Source organism: Schistocerca nitens, chromosome 5, assembly GCF_023898315.1.
Source record: "Schistocerca nitens isolate TAMUIC-IGC-003100 chromosome 5, iqSchNite1.1, whole genome shotgun sequence".
Lineage (NCBI taxonomy): Eukaryota > Metazoa > Arthropoda > Insecta > Orthoptera > Acrididae > Schistocerca > Schistocerca nitens.
The window spans coordinates 654,850,815-654,870,414 of NC_064618.1; the positions used below are offsets into that span (position 1 = coordinate 654,850,815).

Sequence of the window (19,600 nt, forward strand, 5' to 3'; positions counted from 1 at the left end):
AAAGATGCCTTTTGTGCAAAGGTAGTATTATTGTTAACACTGTTAAAAAGCTCTATTCAAATATATATTGAAGTGTGGACTTGGTTGTCACTGCTTACAGTCATAAGCATGCAGCAATCTGGCTTTATTGCTGTACCCAAGCACTACGCTCAAGGGTGAGACTTGGTGACAGGAAATGATGGGAATCGTTTTTGCCAGTGACACACATTTACTTTTCCATACTTTACAAGATAGCACAAACAATGTTTATCATTAATGTCCATACATACAGATCCATTGTACTGGCAGTATGGTTCAATGACCGATCTTGGTGGGGTATACACTCTGGTGATGAGCTGTGGCGCAACCATGTGGACCACGCAAAACAAATGTTGCATCTCCGAAAGTCCAGTTTTTGATGTGACCCATGGATCGTCGTGACTTTCACAGGTGGGAGAAAAAGCTCTACAAAATGAATAGATGCACGTCGTGAAATGAGAAAATGTGCAAGATTTCACATACACGGTTGTGAGGGATCGTGTTAACTTGGCTTGGTTTATGGCGAGAAAGGTCGGAGATGACGAGAAAGGTTGGAGACATGAGTTGCATCACCTTTACCAGCTCGCACTGCCTGCCTTCTTTGTCCCACATGGGCCTGTGCATGATGCACCATTGCCAAAATTTGGTGTAGCAAGAAAGCTGCATGTGTGGGCCATGCAAATGCCTGGCACCATTTAGTTGTGTCAGCTGTGCTGCAGTTCTGCCCTTCATGCGTTTCTCTCAGGGAGCAGCGTTCCATAGCTGCAAAAAAAAATGCCGATCGGTCCGTGGCCTGCATTTGTTTAAGTTTGCATGTTGCATGGTGACAGTGTGGGCGCAGCTGCGCTGGGCTGGTCAGCAGTGGAGGGCTGGTGGCCCATGAAGTCAGCATGCCGGACTGGCGTTGTTGGGCGTGTCCTTGCACAGTCAGCTAGTGACAGTGCCAGTAACATGTGCTGGCTAGAAACTTTCTGTAGCAAAGTGTGGTGTATGCATGTGGCTGCAAGACAGTTGGGAAGATGTCCCAAAGGCCAATGCACTGATATCTTAATAACGATGTGGAGTGTTCTCTAGTGCTACAGTTAATGCACTACAGTAGAACAAATTTCACTTTTTAAATTGTTCAGAGTGACATCAAGAATGACAAGTCCAGGTGTTCACATGTGGCATGTCCCACAAGTTCATCAACTGACTCAGTTGCGGGAGCACAGTGCATTGCTTGATCCAGCCTCAAAACTCGAGGCAACACAGACCCGGAGAGTGTACACGAGTATGGTGTCTTCACGACTTCAAGGCGGGTCCTAGAGCTGCTAAGGACAAGTCCGGTGGCACAGAGGGCAATGTGTGGAGCTCAATGGCAATGCAAATACAGTAGCTGGCACAAACACCAATCTTGCCTTAACACCCAATGTGGCAGAGCCACAGAGACATAAACGCAGGCCCAGGAGCTGCAAAGGACATGGGAGGCACTGTCTGGAGCTCGACTGGATCTGTCGGCTGAAGGTGTGTTCAGCTGGGGATGGGTTCTCTACAGCACAGACATTTGAATCAGACCTGGAGGCCAGGGCATGTGCTGTAGTCCACTGGCAGCTGTGGTGAGGGTCCGGGCGGCAGCACGGGCTGCCTGGTTGGTGTGGTGGAAGGTGTATGTGGTGCCAAAATAACAGCAGGCTGCAGCTGTGCATCACTGGTGGCTACAGGTGCAGGATCTGTCTGACTGCTGGTGGGAATAGTGTCATCTGCTGTCAGATCTTCCTCGGGGACTAAAAAGCGTGCGGCTGCTGGAGCAGGCAAGTTGCCAGCTGGCTTGTTGCGGTTGGTTGAGACTGTAGACTGATTCCTGTTGCACTCAATGGCCAACGTTTTTTCCCGCAGGTGATAACATGGTGTGGTCCAGAGCAGGAGAGCTAGAGAGGTGACTGTTCTGTGTTGGTATGCAACATGATGTGCACGCAGTGCTGCAGGTTGGTGTGCACGAATATCTTCCCAGTGCCGTACTGCATCGGCTCGTGCTCTCGGAGACCAGCCATTTGAGTGCGCAGGTATTTTACCGGAGTGGGTGCCATGGCTCCATGTGGGAGTGATACTTCTACAAAATTACCCAGTCTTGTCAGAGGCTGTCCATAAACGAGATCGGCAGGTGCCACATTGATCTCCTCCTTTGGCATTACTTGCAGGCCGAGCAGCACTAGTGGGAGTGCCTCAGGCCATGAGGTGTCATGGAAAGTTAGGGCAGCTTTCAGAGTCCTGTGGTGCCGTTCAACCATGCCATTTGATGCCAGATAGTAGCGTGTTGTCTCGTGTAATCGGATGCCACACTGTCTGGCAACGTGTGTGAACAATGTGCAGTGAAACTGGCGACTGGTCAGTCGTCACATTACTGGGACATATAAAGCATGCCACTCAGGTGTCAATGAATGTGGTGGCAACGGTCTTGGCAGTGAAGTCTATGATTGGTATTGATGCAGCCAGTGAGTGAAATGGTCCACTATACTTATAAGATACCATGTGCCTTAAGAGAGGGAGAGAGCAGGCCAATGAGGTCCACATGGACTTGTGCAAATTGACATGTTGCATTGGGGAAGGTGCCTCCTGACTTTGGCAAGCTGACATGGCATGTGAGAGCATGCCCATTTGCAGCAGTCTTCTGAAACCTGCACCAGATGAAACACACAGCAAGGAGGACCAAAATCCTGTTGGTGTCAGGGTGTTACAGCACGTGCACACAGTCGAGGGCACTGCACCGGAATTTCTCTGGGAGGAACAGTTTGTGAGCACTGGCTGAGATGTCACACCAAATTTTCCATGTAGTTCTGGGGACAGGTACCAACCTCTGTTGCAAGCTGCTGGAGGTGGCGTGACAGAAACTGTGCAGTTCTTCATCATTCTCCTGCACTTTGCCAACGTCCTCAAAGTTTTCACAAGAATGATATAATGGCACACGCCCAGGTCAAACAATCAGTGACTATGTTGTCTATCCCCGAAATATGGCGGATGTCAGTAGTAAATTGTGACATTGTTGGATATGACACAGTGAACAGAGTGATTGTTGTGAAACACATGAGTAATCAGTTTGTGGTCAGTGAAGATGATAAATTGTCAGACTACTACTGATGGGCGGAAGTATTTCACTGCTGCATATACCGCAAGCAACTCTTGGCCATAAGCATTCCAAGTGCATTGCGAATCCGATAGCTTCTTAGAGATAAAACCGAACATCTGCCAGCTCCCATCAAGGTGCTGTTGTAACGCCATGCTGATGTCGTTCTGGCTGGCATTCACCACTACATCTAAGATCACACTGTGTTGCTTCTGTGACATTTCATTTTGAGTCCATGAATCTCTACTTCAGCATGTCTGTCCAATTCACAGGGGTCTTTCCTTTCGAATTGGGACTGTGTAGTGCCTTAGTCATTTGCTCTTGCATGGTGGCAGCATTGGGCAGAGCATGGCGGTAAAAGTTCAACATGCCAAGGTAACGGAGTTATTTCTTGTGCATCTGAGGATGCAACATGTTTAGAATCACTTGCACTTTGTCCAGCTATGGTGTCAATCTGGTGGAGGTAATTAAGTGGCCATGGACCTCGTTTCTCATCACACTGAATGCACACTTCACTGGATTGACAATGATGCCAGTTTCACTCGGTGCTGAAAGACGGTAGTTTGGTGGTGGCAATGGATCTTCAGCAACTTGGACTGCGCCAGGACATCATCGAGGTATGTGAAAAAAAATGGCAAGCCTCACAATATGCCATCCAGGGACTGCTGCCAGGTATAGGCAGCAGTGCAAAAAACGTACGTCACAAACAGGCTTTCAAAAAGCTGTTTCCTCAATGTCTTCGGGTGCCACCAGAATTTGGGTATATGCCTTTGCACAGTCAATCTTGCTAAATAATGCACAGCCTGTCAATGCGTGGCTAAAGTCTTGAAGGTGTGGGACTGGATCTGTCTGGCACTGTTTGTGAGCTAAGTGCATGACACTCCCCACATGGGCACCATGACTTGTCTTTCTTTGGTCTAAATGTGGCACCAATGACCATGGGCTGCTTGACTGTCGAACTGTGCCTTCCCACAGCGTGACCTTCAAATCTGCCTTTGCTACTGCAAGTCTATTGGGTGCAAGTTGACGTGGGTGGCATGATGTGGGAGTGCAGGACGTGGTTATTGTGTCATGCACCATCAAATGAGTAATGTCCTTTGGTGCACCAGCCAGGCAAGTGAGGTCATGGAATTTTTTGAGGATGTCATCTTATGGTCTAGAGCACTTCACAGTTTTTATCCTGTACAATGTGGCCTGCCAGTGCTGTATCACTGTCTTTAAATTTGTTGTCACATCAATGAGCTGGCCATTTGTTATGTCGGCTAGCAACCTGTAGTGGCTAAGAAAGTCTGCACCCAGGATCAGCTCATTTTTCAGCCACAGAAAACATCCACAAATATGTATGGTGTAGTCCAAGGTCTAAATTGCTGTTGTGTGTGCAGTAAGTTTTAATGGCCAAATTGTTTGCTGTCTGTGAGGGAGGGTACCTCAGCCTTCCCTGCTGTCTCCTAATACAGGATGGAGGAATATTGCAAGGTCTGAACCCGTGTTTACAAGATACTTCAGGCTGCCCACACATGCTATGAAGAGACATTTTGATACTGAATTGCAGCCAGGTGCTCATAGGCCTGATTGCACTTGGCATTTGGGAGCATGTAGGGAGGATGACACTTTGTTGCTTCATTGACGAAGCATGCATGCATGCTTTATGTGGATTTATCAGTTCATTCTTACATATATTTTAGTTGAATTTCAATAATTATTACAATTTATTCTAGAATGTTGTGGTTATCATTAAGTATTTTGCAAAATTGTATTTATTATGGATTAAAGTATGGATGGGCAGGGGGTTTAATATGATGGTCTCTATTGTCATGCTATTGTAATGAAAATTATGAAAAGGAAAGTTGCTACTCACCATATAGCGGAGATACCGAGTCGCAGATAGGCTAAACAAAAAGACCCTCACAATTAAAGCTTTGGGCCATTGACTTTTCTCAACAACAGATGACAGACACACACACACACACACACACACACACACACACACACACACAAACGCAGCTCACACACATGACTGCAGTCTCACGCAATTGTAAGGTTTCAGTTGCCTGAGACTGCAACATGAGCACTAGCTGTGTTTGCATGAGTGTGTGTGCATATGTGTGTGTGTGTGTGTGTGTGTGTGTGTGTGTGTGTGTGTCTGTGTGTGTGTGTGTGTGTGTGTCTGTGTGTGTGTGTGTGTCTGTTGTCTATTGTTGACGAAGGCCAATGGCTGAAAGCTTTAATTGTGAGAATCTTTTTGTTGTGCCTGTCTATGACTCAGCATCTCCACTAAATGGTGAGCAGCAATTTTCCTTTTCATAATATTGTACATTCCATCCTGGTTTTTCCATTGTTTGATTATTGGAATGAAAATTAATAACTAATGGTAGAATACAGAAGTAATTGTTACATTGGAAACAGAGAGCTAAATGAATATATTTGTCATGTGTATCAGATATTTTTGCTTTTCCCATTTATGTTTTATGACTTTTGTTGACCATGAGAGAAGAATAGTAATGTAAGATGTCAGATTTTCTTATTTAATGAAAATCTTCTAAGAAAGTTAGTTGTCCTGATCTGAATGAAGCTGCTGCACACTATGCGTCAGTCTCCATCTTTTGCAGGAAGTCCTGTGTTTTGCAGTGATAATAATAATAATAATAATAATAATAATATTTATTCAACATCAAATAATCAAATACAATCCCTAGAAATAATACCGTTTCAGGACATCATACAGATTATTCTTCTGAATACGTCAGTTTATAAATTACAAACTAAAGATTTGTTTGTATTAATAAATTTTACATTTTGATGGATTTTACATTTGGTAGTATACAATCATGATATTACAAATATTGTTTTTATCAACATTATATTAGTTGCAGGTTATTTAAAACTATGAGCTTGACATACTTATGAAGCACTTTTCATACAGATATAATACTCGTCTAGGGAATAAAAAGGGTTTTCAATTAGAACTCTTTTTAGCTGATCTTTTAATTTGTTAGTAGGAAGGGTTGTGAGACTTTTTGGTAGGGAATTGGCTAGCTTCAGCCCAGCATGAAGTGTATTTTTTTCATATAAAGCTGTTCTGTGGCTATTTACATGGTATCTGAACTTTTGCCTTGTATCATACTGGTGCAGGTCACAGTTGAAATTCGGATTTATTGTTTTCACAAGCAATATAACTTTCAATATGTATACACCTATAACGGTAAGCACGCCTAATTTTGGGAACAGATTCCGACATGATTCTCGAGGTTTGGCACCACAAATAATTCTGATAACTTTTTTCTGTAGTATTAATAATGTACTTAGGTTGGCTTGAGTTGTTGCACCCCATATTTCTACAGCATAGTTTAAGTTTGATGAGAATAGGGCATGATAAGCAGTTTTTAGTACACACATGTCCTTACAATATTTGCTAATCATATTTATAGCAAACACATTCTTCGACAGCTTACATGCTAAGGAATCAATATGCATGTCCCATTTGAGGCTGTCCTGGATTGTAATTCCCAAGAACTTTGTCCATTTTTCCTTTTTTACAATGTCATTTCCTATGGATAATTTCATGTCAAATTCTATTTGTTTCCTTGTGTTAAATTCCATCATTGCAGTCTTCGAAGCAATTACATTTAGATGGCTTTCATTAAAATACTTGACTATTTCATTAGTTACACTGTTGCACTGTACCTCCAGACTCTCATAGTCTTTGTGTTTACACACTATTGATGTGTCATCTGCATACAATATTTTTGTACAGTTAGGAGAACAATACTGTATATCATTAACATAAATCAAGAAAAGAAGGGGTTCCAAGAAAGAACCTTGAGGCACTCCATATTTGATATCAGTAATTTTAGATTTGTAAGACCCACTGTTTGTTTTAAGCAAGACAAATTGTTTTCTATTGCTCATATACGATTTTATTAGCTCATAGCCAGTTCCTCTGATACCCAGGTTCCACAGCTTGTCAAGTAATATGGTGATGTTGACACAATCAAAAGCTTTTTCTAGACCAAGGAACACTCCAGTTACATACTCCTTGTTCTCTATGGCCGTTATTATTTTGTCTATTAATTGTGCTGATGCTACTGATGTTGACTTGTTTTTCATAAAGCCATTCTGATTTTCAAATATTAAATTGTGTTGACTCAGGAATGTCATTAGTCTAGTGTAAATAACTTTCTCACCTACCTTAGAATATGCAGGTAAGATTGAGATGGGGCGGTAGTTTTCAATGGTAGAGTATCATGTTTGTATAGCAAGAGAATTGCTTTCAAGTATTTCTACCCTGGCCACCAGGAGCGCTTGGTTGTATGAGCAATTTGTTTCTCCAGGCACATGTTTAGCTTAGATTTAAATTTATTTTCTGTTTTGACTACACTCTGATACCGTGCTATGATGTTTTTCAGCATCCTTTCTGATTAAAAACTGTGATTCTGTAAGGAGGCTAAGCTTCAATTCAATTATTCTTGAGTTATGAGTGGAGAGTAGCCTAATGTGTTGGAATTAATCAAATCTGTTATCCATTCCTGAGTTTTTTCCTCCTATATATAGAACACATCTGACAACTGTTGGGCAGCATTTCCCCTATAAGCACTGACAAATGGTGATCCAAAGGTGCACAGAAGGAAAAGTAATGTGACAGAGACACAGCGAACCATGCAATGGTTGAAGAGTGCACTGTTTCAGGATTAGCACTAAGCCTTTGCCACCATTCTGGCCACACAATCCTGTTCTTTGGTTTGCACAAGCAGAGGCATATTTCTGCTGCATGGGAAAAATGGCCAATGTGACTAAGTTTGCCCTTGTCTTAAATCCGTTGGACCGCAGATTTGCAGTCGAGGTACTAGATATCATTACTGCACCACCTGAGAAAGGCGCATACACTAAGCTCAAGACAGAATTGATACAACATGCGGCTGCCTCCCAGGAAGATCACATGATCACATTAGGCAAGTGCTAACACAGGAAGAGATCAGCAATGGCAAGCCATTGCAGTAACTGTGTCATCTGCACAGTAAAGTTGACATGTGCATAGTATCGGATACCTTGCTATGAACATTATGGGATATCCACTTGCCACTGCAGATCAAGGCAATTGTTGCCTCGGAGATGGACATGCAGCTCAATTGAGCAATACACAGGTATGTTGGTAACATTGATAGTTTGGTAATCAGGTGAAGAAGTGTTCACCATCTTGTTTGTTCCCAAATGTCGATGACAGTCAGTAGCCGGCACAACTTATTGCCGAACATCCTTCAAGTGCCTGTTTTTAATTGATTGAGGGTCTGGTATAGAATACCTGGTAGATGCTGGCTCTGACCTGAGTATATTGCCTTGTACGTCTCTGCATCATTGTCAGGTGCCAATTGCTTTTTGCCTAATAGCTACTAACAACTCTTCAATTGCATTGTATGTCAGTCAGTTGTTGGACCTTAATATTGGACTGTACCACCCATACGTGTGGGATTTCACCATTGCGGACATCACAGAGGTAGAGCAGACATGGTGCACTACCAGCTACTACCAAATGTGGCGAATGCCCACTTGGTGGACAACGTCACCAGCCTTGTTGTCACCAGCTTCCACTTCTGCACAGCAGTCCACAGTGCAAGCTGACGGAGGCTTCAAGTGGTGAGTACGCTGCATTACTGAGGGGCTACCTCACTTTGACCAGACCACCTGGTGCCCCAAGGTGAATACCCCGTCATACAGTGCACCATATTAAATCAATGGATGGACTCTCCATGTTGTCTATGTCTAGATGTTTGCTAAATGTTTGGCTCCGGACTGTTTAGCAACTGTGAAGGCCAAATTTGATTTCACGTTCCAGGAAGGATTAATGCGACCATCCAAAAGTCTGTGGTCATCGGCATTGTACTTAGTGCCAAAGAAAGGTGACACCTGGCACCAATGCAGTGGTTATTATGGCTTAACTTTCAAACAGTCTCTGGCAAATACTCTATACCACTATTACAGGAACTTTAATTACACACTACATGGTGCCACCATTTTCACCATCTTGGACTGAGCAAAATCTTACACCCTGATACCTGCAGGTGCAGGAGACATACCAAAACCACCATAATCTCACCTTTTGGTTTATATGATAGAGCATGATTATGACCTTCGGCTTATGCAATGCAGCTCAAATGTAGCAGAGATTTATAGATTCTGTTCTCCAAAGATTACCATTTTGCTTTGCTTACCTTGATGATGCCCTGGTGTTCTCCACCAATCTGGACAACATCAGCTCCTGCTTGAGGTTTCGGATAACTAGAACAATACGGAGCCATAATGAACATAGCCAAATGTGTTTCTGGCAGTCAGAAGTGACGCTTCTTGGTCATAAAAACTCTGCTGTGGGCTTTCTTCCTTTGACCAAGAAAGTAGAAGCAATACTACAACCACCCAGGCCACCTACAGCCAAGGAATTACAACATTTCTTGTGTGCGCTTAATTTCTACAGATGACACCTTCTCCATGCAGCAGAGATACAGGAACCTTTGACAGCTCCTAATGTTAAAACAGGAAGTCTCTTGTGCACTGGAGAGAAGATATGTGCTCCGCATTCAAGGATACAAAGAAGGGCAATGCCAATGGTAGCGCTTTAAGCATCCCCAAAACTTGATGCAGCACTAACTACTGTTGTTGATATAAGCCAGGTACCCATTGGTGCAGCACTCTAACAATGCCTGGCAGCCACTGGCATATTACTCCCACACATGACATATATTACTGTGAGCTTCTGGCCATACCAGGCAGTCAGATATCTTCATCTGCAGGTCGAAGTATGAGTCTTTACTTTCATGACTTCTCTGTCTTCTACATTGACCTCTAAATGTTTACCAACCACAGGTAATGTATGTGTGGTGGAGGGGGGGGGGGGGGGGGGGTTAGTGGTAGTTAAAAAGTAGAGCCAAATGTTGTAAATAGGGTGGATAAATTTGAGCTTCAAATCCCTCAGCTTTCCCATTGCCAAAGGACACCTTGTACGCAGATGAATTCTTCAGACATGAGGCTACTTTTTTTTCCTTCATCACCCTTTTCTAGAACACTTGTGTTGTATGTGCCAGTTATTGCTTAGAGCTTAGCAATATAATTGTCAAGAGGAACTCTTTTTGTATTCCAGATAAGACTTCTTGTCATCTTTCTTACAGGTGAAATCAACTTGACTTTATGGTGCAAAATTAATAGCTGCCACTGTCTGCACATGGGTTTGTTTCTTACATGAGGTAACAGTGCACAAGATTGACTGCATTCTTTTTAAAATGATCCAAACATTAAGTCTTCATGATTTTCTTGTAGCAGCTTCTATTGGTTATTTTTCTAAGCCAGTTCTTGTGGTATGTATATCTTTCTTTCAGTGTTTCCCACCTGAGATTTCACACCATTTCTGTTGCACTCTTTCACCAGTCTAACAAGTCTGTGAAATTTCTACTACTCTTCTTTATATACACTCTATGTTTCTGCAGTGACACAGGACCAACCATCTTGAGCAGCCTGCAAGCATGGGCTATGTATATGTTTTGTATGCAGTCATTTGTAGAGAAACGATACCCAGCATCCTACCAATGAATTGTAGCCTACCATTTGTTTCACCTATTATTGAGGCTATATGGTTGTTCCACTTCACACCTCTATACATTGTTACTCACAAATATTTGCATGACATAACTGACTAGTTGCAACTAATTAATCCTGTAGTCAAAGGATATCACACTTGTTTCATGAAGTGAAAAATTCAACATTTCCCTACATTAAGAGCTACTTGTCAGTCTTTGCACAAGGCTGATATTGTGTCCACAATATGTATTGGATTGCATTTGCTCATATATAAGTTCATCGTTTGTGAAAATCCTGAGATTGCAACTACAACTATCCATCAAAGCATTATGTATAACTTGAACATCAATGGTATTACTACATTCCTCCAAGTCAAACCAAACCTTCTTTGGTGTCAGTAGATTACCATCAGTCCAGGATAATGTGCTGCGCCACGTTTGTCATGAAATTTTCATGTGTCTGCCTTAGAAGGCATCAGGACAATGATCCCTATTGTAATTTTGCTCTGTAAGTTGAAGATGAGTGGGGTAGCAAATTAGGGATTGTTGTTGTTGTGGTCTTCAGTCCTGAGACTGGTTTGATGCAGCTCTCCATGCTACTCTATCCTGTGCAAGCTTCTTCATCTCCCAGTACCTACTGCAACCTACATCCTTCTGAATCTGCTTAGTGTATTCATCTCTTGGTCTTCCTCTACGATTTTTACCCTCCACGCTGCCCTCCAATGCTATATTTGTGATCCCTTGATGCCTCAAAATATGTCCTACCAACCGATCCCTTCTTCTAGTCAAGTTGTGCCACAAACTTCTCTTCTCCCCAATCCTATTCAATACCTCCTCATTAGTTACGTGATCTACCCACCTTATCTTCAGCATTCTTCTGTAGCACCACATTTCGAAAGCTTCTATTCTCTTCTTGTCTAAACTATTTATCATCCATGTTTCACTTCCATACATGGCTACACTCCATACAAATACTTTCAGAAACGATTTCCTGACACTTAAATCTATACTCGATGTTAACAAATTTCTCTTCTTCAGAAACGCTTTCCTTGCCATTGCAAGTCTACATTTTATATCCTCTCTACTTCGACCATCATCAGTTATTTTACTCCCTAAATAGCAAAACTCCTTTACTACTTTAAGTGTCTCATTTCCTAATCTAATTCCCTCAGCATAACCCGATTTCATTTGACTACATTCCATTATCCTCGTTTTGATTTTGTGGATGTTCATCTTATATCCTCCTTACAAGACACTGTCCATTCTGTTCAACTGCTCTTCCAAGTCCTTTGCTGTCTCTGACAGAATTACAATGTCATTGGCGAACCTCAAAGTTTTTACTTCTTCTCCATGAATTTTAATACCTACTCTGAATTTTTCTTTTGTTTCCTTTACTGCTTGCTCAATATACAGATTGAATAACATCGGGGAGAGGCTATAACCCTGTCTCACTCCTTTCCCAACCACTGCTTCCCTTTCATGCCCCTTGACTCTTATAACAGCCATCTGGTTTCTGTACAAATTGTAAATAGCCTTTCGCTCCCTGTATTTTACCCCTGCCACCTTTAGAATGTGAAAGAGAGTATTCCAGTTAACATTGTCAAAAGCTTTCTCTAAGTCTACAAATGCTAGAAACGTAGGTTTGCCTTTTCTTAATCTTTCTTCTAAGATAAGTCGTAAGGTTATTATTGCCTCACGTGTTCCAACATTTCTACGGAATCCAAACTGATCTTCCCCAAGATCGGCTTCTACCAGTTTTCCCATTCGTCTGTAAAGAATTCGCGTTAGTATTTTGCAGCTGTGACTTATTAAACTGATAGTTCGGTAATTTTCACATCTGTCAACACCTGCTCTCTTTGGGATTGGAATTATTGTATTCTTCTTGAGGTCTGAGGGTATTTCGCCTGTTTCATACATCTTGCTTACCAGATGGTAGATTTTTGTCAGGACTGGCTCTCCCAAGGCTGTCAGTAGTTCTAATGGACTGTTGTCTACTCCCGGGGCCTTGTTTCGACTCAGGTCTTTCAGTGCTCTGTCAAACTCTTCACACAGTATCGTATCTCCCATTTCATCTTCACCTACATACTCTTCCATTTCCATAATATTGTCCTCAAGTACATCGCCCTTGTATAAACCCTCTATATACTCCTTCCACCTTTCTGCCTTCCCTTCTTTGCCTAGAACTGGGTTGCCATCTGAGCTCTTGATATTCATACAAGTGGTTCTCTTCTCTCCAAAGGTCTCTTTAATTATTCTGTAGGCAGTATTTATCTTACCCCTAGTGAGACAAGCCTCTACATCCTTACATTTGTCCTCTAGCCATCCCTGCTTAGCCATTTTACACTTCCTGTCGATCTCATTTTTGAGACGTTTGTATTCCTTTTTGCCTGCTTCATTTACTGCATTTTTATATTTTCTCCTTTCATCAATTAAATTCAGTATTTCTTCTGTTACCCAAGGATTTCTATTAGCCCTCGTCTTTTTACCTACTTGATCGTCTGCTGCTTTCACTACTTCATCCCTCAGGGCTACCCATTCTTCTTCTACTGTATTTCTTTCCCCCATTCCTGTCAATTGTTCCCTTATGCTCTCCCTGAAACTCTCTACAACCTCTGGTTCTTTCAGTTTATACAGGTCCCATCTCCTTAAATTCCCACCTTTTTGCAATTTCTTCAGTTTCAATCTGCAGTTCATAACCAAGAGATTGTGGTCAGAATCCATATCTGCCCCTGGAAATGTCTTACAATTTAAAACCTGGTTCCTAAATCTCTGTCTTACCATTATATAATCTATCTGATACCTTTTAGTATCTCCAGGATTCTTCCAGGTATACAACCTTCTTTTATGATTCTTGAACCAAGTGTTAGCTTGTTAGTTAGGGATGGAGAGGAGAAAAGTGAACACAAAAGAGAAGCCAGGTTAGAGTCACTCCATTACATTCATATACACACATAAAAAAAGTTTTGCATCACCCCAGTTTCCAGAACTCCTGAAGATAGATGTTGACTGTGGATATTTTATCACAGACATAGTCTCTTTTGACTGTTCAGAGATGTCAGTATACCCGCCCAAAAATGTAAACAACCATGCATGAGCAGTGCCTATTAGATGGAGGGGGTCCGACAGCCAATCAGTTCCAGTCATTCCACCAGGAGGGAGGTACATGGCTCATGTTGTCTGTAGTTCAACCATACCTAGACGGTCAGTACCGCAGTTTGATTGCATCCTTTTTGTTACTTTGTGCCAGTAAGGGCTCTCAACAAGTGGTGTCCAGGCATCTCAGAGTGAACCAAAGTGATATTGTTTGGATATGGAGGAGATACAGAGAGACAGGAACTGACGATGACATGCCTCGCTCAGGTTGCCCAAGGACTACTACTGCAGTGAATGACCACTACATATGGATTATGGTTCGGAGTAACTCTGACAGCAATGCCACCATGTTGAATAACGCATTTCATGCAGCCACAGGATGTCATGTTATGGCTCAAATGGTGTGCAATAGGATGCATGATGAGGAACTTCACTCCCGATGTCCATGGCGAGGTCCATCTTTGCAACCACAACAACATGCAGCACAGTACAGATGGGCCCAACAAAATGCTGAATGGACCACTCAGGATTGGCATCATGTTCTCTTCACCAATAATCGTCGGAGATGCATTTGGAGGCAACCCGGTTGGGCTGAATGCCTTAAACACAGTGTCCTGCGAGTGCAGCAAGGTGGAGGTTCCATGCTGTTTTGGGGTGGCATTATGTGGGACCAATGTACACCACTGGTGGTCATGGAAGGTGCCATAACAGCTGTATGATACGAGAAAGCCACCTCCAACCAACAGTGCAAGCATATCAGCAGCATATTGGCGAGGCATTCGTCTTCATGGATGACAATTCGCATCCCCATTGTGCACATCTTGTTAATGACTTCCTTCAGAATAACGAGACATCACTTGACTGGAGTTGCCAGCATGTTCTCCAGACATGAACCCTATCGAACGTGCCTGGGATAGATTGAACAGGGCTGTTTATGGACAATGTGACCCACCAACCACTCTGAGTAATCTACGCTGAATTGCTGTTGACGAGTGGGACAATCTGGACCAACAGTGCCTTGATGAACTTGTGGATAGTATGACATGATGAATACAGGCATGCATCAATACAAGAGGATGTGCTACTGGGCATCAGAGGTACCAGTGTGTACAGCAATCTGGATCACCACCTCTGAAGGTCTCGCTATCTGGTGGTACAACAAGCGATGAGTGGTTTTCATGAGCAATAAAAAGGGCAGAAATGATGTTTATGTTGATCTCTATTCCAATTTTCTGTACACGTTCCGGAACTCTTGGAACCGAGGTGATGTAAAACATTTTTTGATGTTTGTATATGAACCCACAGTACAGTGATGGTAACAAGATGTATAGCAAGGCAAGGTTTGGTATGGCATTTGGATGCACGGACTACAGAGAACATTACAGATGGCAGAATACAAGGTATGGGAGGCGAGGTTCAGCTAGTTATATTCTTTACTATATGAAACTTAAATGTCACACAAACTATTCACATGAGGTTAAAAAGATACAGTTTGAAACACAGGTGTCAGTGAACACAGGTATTGTGAAGGGAAATGCAGGTACATGATATATGAACTGTTTTTGTTTCATGTTTCTATGATATAAATCTTACCACTTCTCCTGTTTGAATGCACTCAGAACTGGAATCATCTTCTCCCCTGCTGGCGTTGGCACAAACTTCTAGCCGGAGGTAGTAAAGAGTACCTTCAACAACCTAAAACAAATGTGCCTTTTTATATATCAGAACCACAATCAAGTCCAAATCTGAAGCCAGGTTCATAAATGAAGTATAACACTTTCAAGAAAAAGCACATTTAGTACTGTCACCAATGTACAACCAGAGCAGAACTGACCTCTTGGATGGAGAATGCAGCTATTTATATAAACACTGAATATTGCTGAATGCCAGTATTTATACAAACATCAAGTATTCCTGAATGTACAGAAATTCTTGGCATATACTCTCCCTGCACAACAGGCATGTTCCGTGGGAACAGTGTTGTCCCGCCAAATCAGTCTGCTTTGCAGGCCAGTTTACATTTAGTGGTAAGAAACGATGGTCCAGGCACCTACAAGTAGGCTGCCTATCATGACTGGTATGTTGTGTTGGGAGTAGTACTGGCCTACATTATCCATCTGCTTTGCAAGGCGGCCTGTACCTCAGGGGCAAATAAATGATTTTTGAAGCCCCTGTTGTGTAGCCTGCCCTGTATGACAGATGTGTTGTGGGAACAGTGTTGTCCCGCCAAATCAGTCTGCTTTGCAGGGCAGTCTACATTTAGTGGTAAAAAATAGTGGTCCAGGCCTCTACAAATAGGCTGCCTATAAAGACTGGTATGTTGTGTTGGAGTAGTACTGGCCTGCATTATCCACCTGCTTTGCAAGGCAGCCTGTACGTCAGGGGCAAATAAATGATTTTAAAGCCCCTGATATTTAGCCTTCCCTGTATGACATGGATGTCATGATGTCATGGGAGCAGTATCAGCCCTTCATCATTTAAGAGTACTCCTTGCACTACACATGGAGATGACTTGGCTGGGCACAGTCTTAAGTGGATAGAGGAAGGGACGGATAGAACGAAAGGATGAAGAGGAGATGCATGAGGCAGGTGTAAGATGTAGAGTGAAAAAGGAAGAGGGGGAGACAGAGATGGAAAGAGAATTAGGGAGGATGATTGGTTAGAGGAAGGGGAAAGAAAGACATCGTCACAGAGGGGGAATGGAGGAAATAGACAGAGAGAAGTAAAGGAGGAGATTAAGAGACAAAGAGAGTGGGGAGGATGAGATAGACACATATAGTTGGGAGAATGGGGTGGACACAGAGAGGGGAACAAGGTGGTGTGTTCAATATACATGTCAAACTCTTACGCAGGTGAAGCCAAGGGGAAGAGGCTAATAATAAATAATTGCTGGTGGTCAGGTTTGCACTGGTGATCCACAATGTGCCAGCCAGGGATGCTAACCATTACACTATGGTGCATGCCCCACATGTCATGGCATTACTCCCTCACCTGGAAAAACAGCAACCCTCTCTTTCAGAAGTTCACATCGGCGCTGACAAGTCTCCTGGATCTAGACCTTGTCAATGGTCCTCTTTATGGTGGTACTGTCAGGTGTTTGCATTCCCATCATGTTGTTACATCCCCTTCATTATGATGCACATTGAAGGTAGCCCCTCCTACCAAAGCTTCACAACTGTTGAGTGGGTCTTCATTTCCTTGAACCTCCCATTGTCAATATGCACCTCTGGACTGTAGTAGGGCTTCATAGGCAGGACAAGGATGATGTCCCTGTACTTAAGTTATATTGATGAAGGGTCATAATTCTCGACTTCAAATGTGACATCCCAATAGTGACAAAGGACATGATACCGCCAAAAGCAGTGCTTTAGTAACTTTTTTCATAGTCCTGTTGTCCACACAAGCATAAATATTCATACCAAGCCTCCTGGGATCTATCTCACCCACTGGTGCTTAGCGTTTCTGTACTTTTGTCTTTCTCCTGGACATCCAGTGTCCACATGCAAGCCAGCTGCCTTGCTTCTTGGGCGCTGGTGATTATGTTTGACGGTTGCCCACAAACTAATGCAGTGCACATTTTTTCTTCAATAATTCTTTATTGAATATAATGAGAATTACACACACAAAAGAATGGTGTTTTATCTACACACACAAATTTTCCAGGTAATCTCTATGCCATTTTATGGCCTTCCTCCAGTGCAAAACATGGGTGTGTATGCCCTGTTGGTACCAGTCCTTGTCCTGGTGGTGGAGCTAGTGCTTCACTGTGTAAAGCACCTCCTCAACATCCGCAAAATGCAAGAGTTGTAATGGGTCTGTCCTCATGAATGACAACATCAGCTCACTGCAACATGTGAGGTGTGACAGCTGTGGATGGTCTCCCCGACCACTGTAAATGATTGAGCTCCACTGAATTGCCTGGTGACCTCACCCTCTGTGCCCAGTGACTAACTGTGCTTCTGTCGACAGCAGATGCTCCATAGACTTTGCACAAGCGTTTGTGAATATTCCCCAGTTTCTTTCTCTTTAGTGAGAAATTTGATGATGGCATGTTGCTTGTAATGTACATCACCTACAGACATAATTTTGAAACTATCCTGCAGCTACACTATCCTCGGGTGTGACGGAAACTGGGCGGATGCACTCAGGAGACTTCAAATAATACGTATGTAATGTTTCACATTCACAGCATTGTTTTCGGATGAGAAAAAAATGCTGTGCATTACTTTATGGGCAACCCTCATATATCATGTAGTGATCATGAGTATCATCTGTCTGAAACTGGAACAAGGTACTAATTGTGACTTGACCTCATGTCAGTGAAGCAGAATGAACAGAGTGAAGGTTCAAATGGTTCAAATGGCTCTGAGCACCATGGGACTTAACATCTGAGGTCATCAGTTCCCTAGAACTTAGAACTACTTAAAACTAACTAACCTAAAAAGACATCATACACAGCCATGCCCGAGACAGGATTCGAACCTGTGACCATAGCGGTCTCGCAGTTCCAGACTGAAGCCCCTAAAACCACTCAGCCACAACGGCCAGCACAGTGTGAAGTGTGCATTGTCTTGTTTCATTGTACTATCTGTGAACGTTGTGACAGGCAGTACAGCACCCCATTCTCTCCATTTTACATTAATGTATATTCAGCGAATATCTGCCAATGTTTTATTAAAGTGCTGTGTGGGACCACTAATCTGTGGATGTGTGTGATGTCAGAACATGAAATTACCTTTGATACTAGTCTCGACTGGAAAACTTTTTCAGATGAGACATCATCACAAAGGGTGCTTTGTGCTTCCAAATGAAGTCTTCTACAAGGAACTCCACAATTTATGGAGCTGCAGTAGTTGGCACTTTTGGTGACTGCATAGCAGGTGAGGTAGTCAGTGCAGACTCTTGTCCATCAATTCCTGTTTGCTGAGTTCAGGAACCCCCATGAGAGATTGATACCTATACAGCACAATGGCACTGCTACAGGTGGGTCTGGTACCAGATGCCCCAGAGGTAACAGCAGCAGGTCCTTTTATTATTGGCATCCCTTACAGTGTCTCGCAGCATAATGGGCCTGTCAAGACCTGCCTAGTGATTCCTGCATCTGTTTATGTCTAGAGTCGTCATGAATCCTCGGTCTCCTGATGTTGGAGTGTCATGTAAATGCTTGAAGACAGCTGGCCGTAGATGAGCTGGGATGACTAGCACCATTTCAATTCAACAGGGTCACAGTTCCCCTTATACAATGCACCATTTATTAATAAGAACTCTCCTTTGGTCAGTTCCCGATGCTTCAAGATGTCTATGGTTTTCAGTGGTGCTGGATCTTCCCGCTATTTAACAGTAATGTCATTTAATGCAGCAATGACAGATTTCATGCACACTGCTGTGTTCCACTACAGTATTACTTGAAAGGCAGTTGGAATCTTTGTTTTTGCATCTGCTTTTGTATATCACTGTGACATATACCCCCAAAAGCCTGAATGCCCATCTTGATAGTCAACCCAATGGATCCTTCAAGCTAATAAGCCAGCATAGAGAATGGTGGCTTATCACAACAAAGAATGATTGGCTAAACAAATAAATCCAGAACTTGTATATGGCCCAAACAGCTGCAAGGCACTCTTTCTCACGTGTAGAATATTTCATCTCTGACATAAACTGTCGCCTTTTAGTCACCTTCCTGAATTTTCACTAGAACTGCACATATATCATAACCAACAGTGTCAGTTTAAAGTTCTGCCTCAGTAATCTCTTACTACAATGCTAGGACTGAAGAAGTTACTGTCTCCTTAAGGACAAGTCGAGAGCTTTCTTGCACCTCATTCCA

At 42.8% G+C, this 19,600-nt stretch overlaps 1 protein-coding gene across 1 annotated transcript in view; it reads right to left on the reverse strand.

The window, feature by feature from the left end:
* LOC126260640 (uncharacterized) overlaps positions 1–19,600 on the reverse strand; it is a 564,809-nt gene that overhangs the window by 262,379 nt on the left and 282,830 nt on the right. The window contains exon 7 of the mRNA XM_049957978.1: positions 15,367–15,468. Coding sequence (XP_049813935.1) covers positions 15,367–15,468 — 102 coding nt within the window. The remainder of the gene's footprint in view (positions 1–15,366; positions 15,469–19,600) is intronic.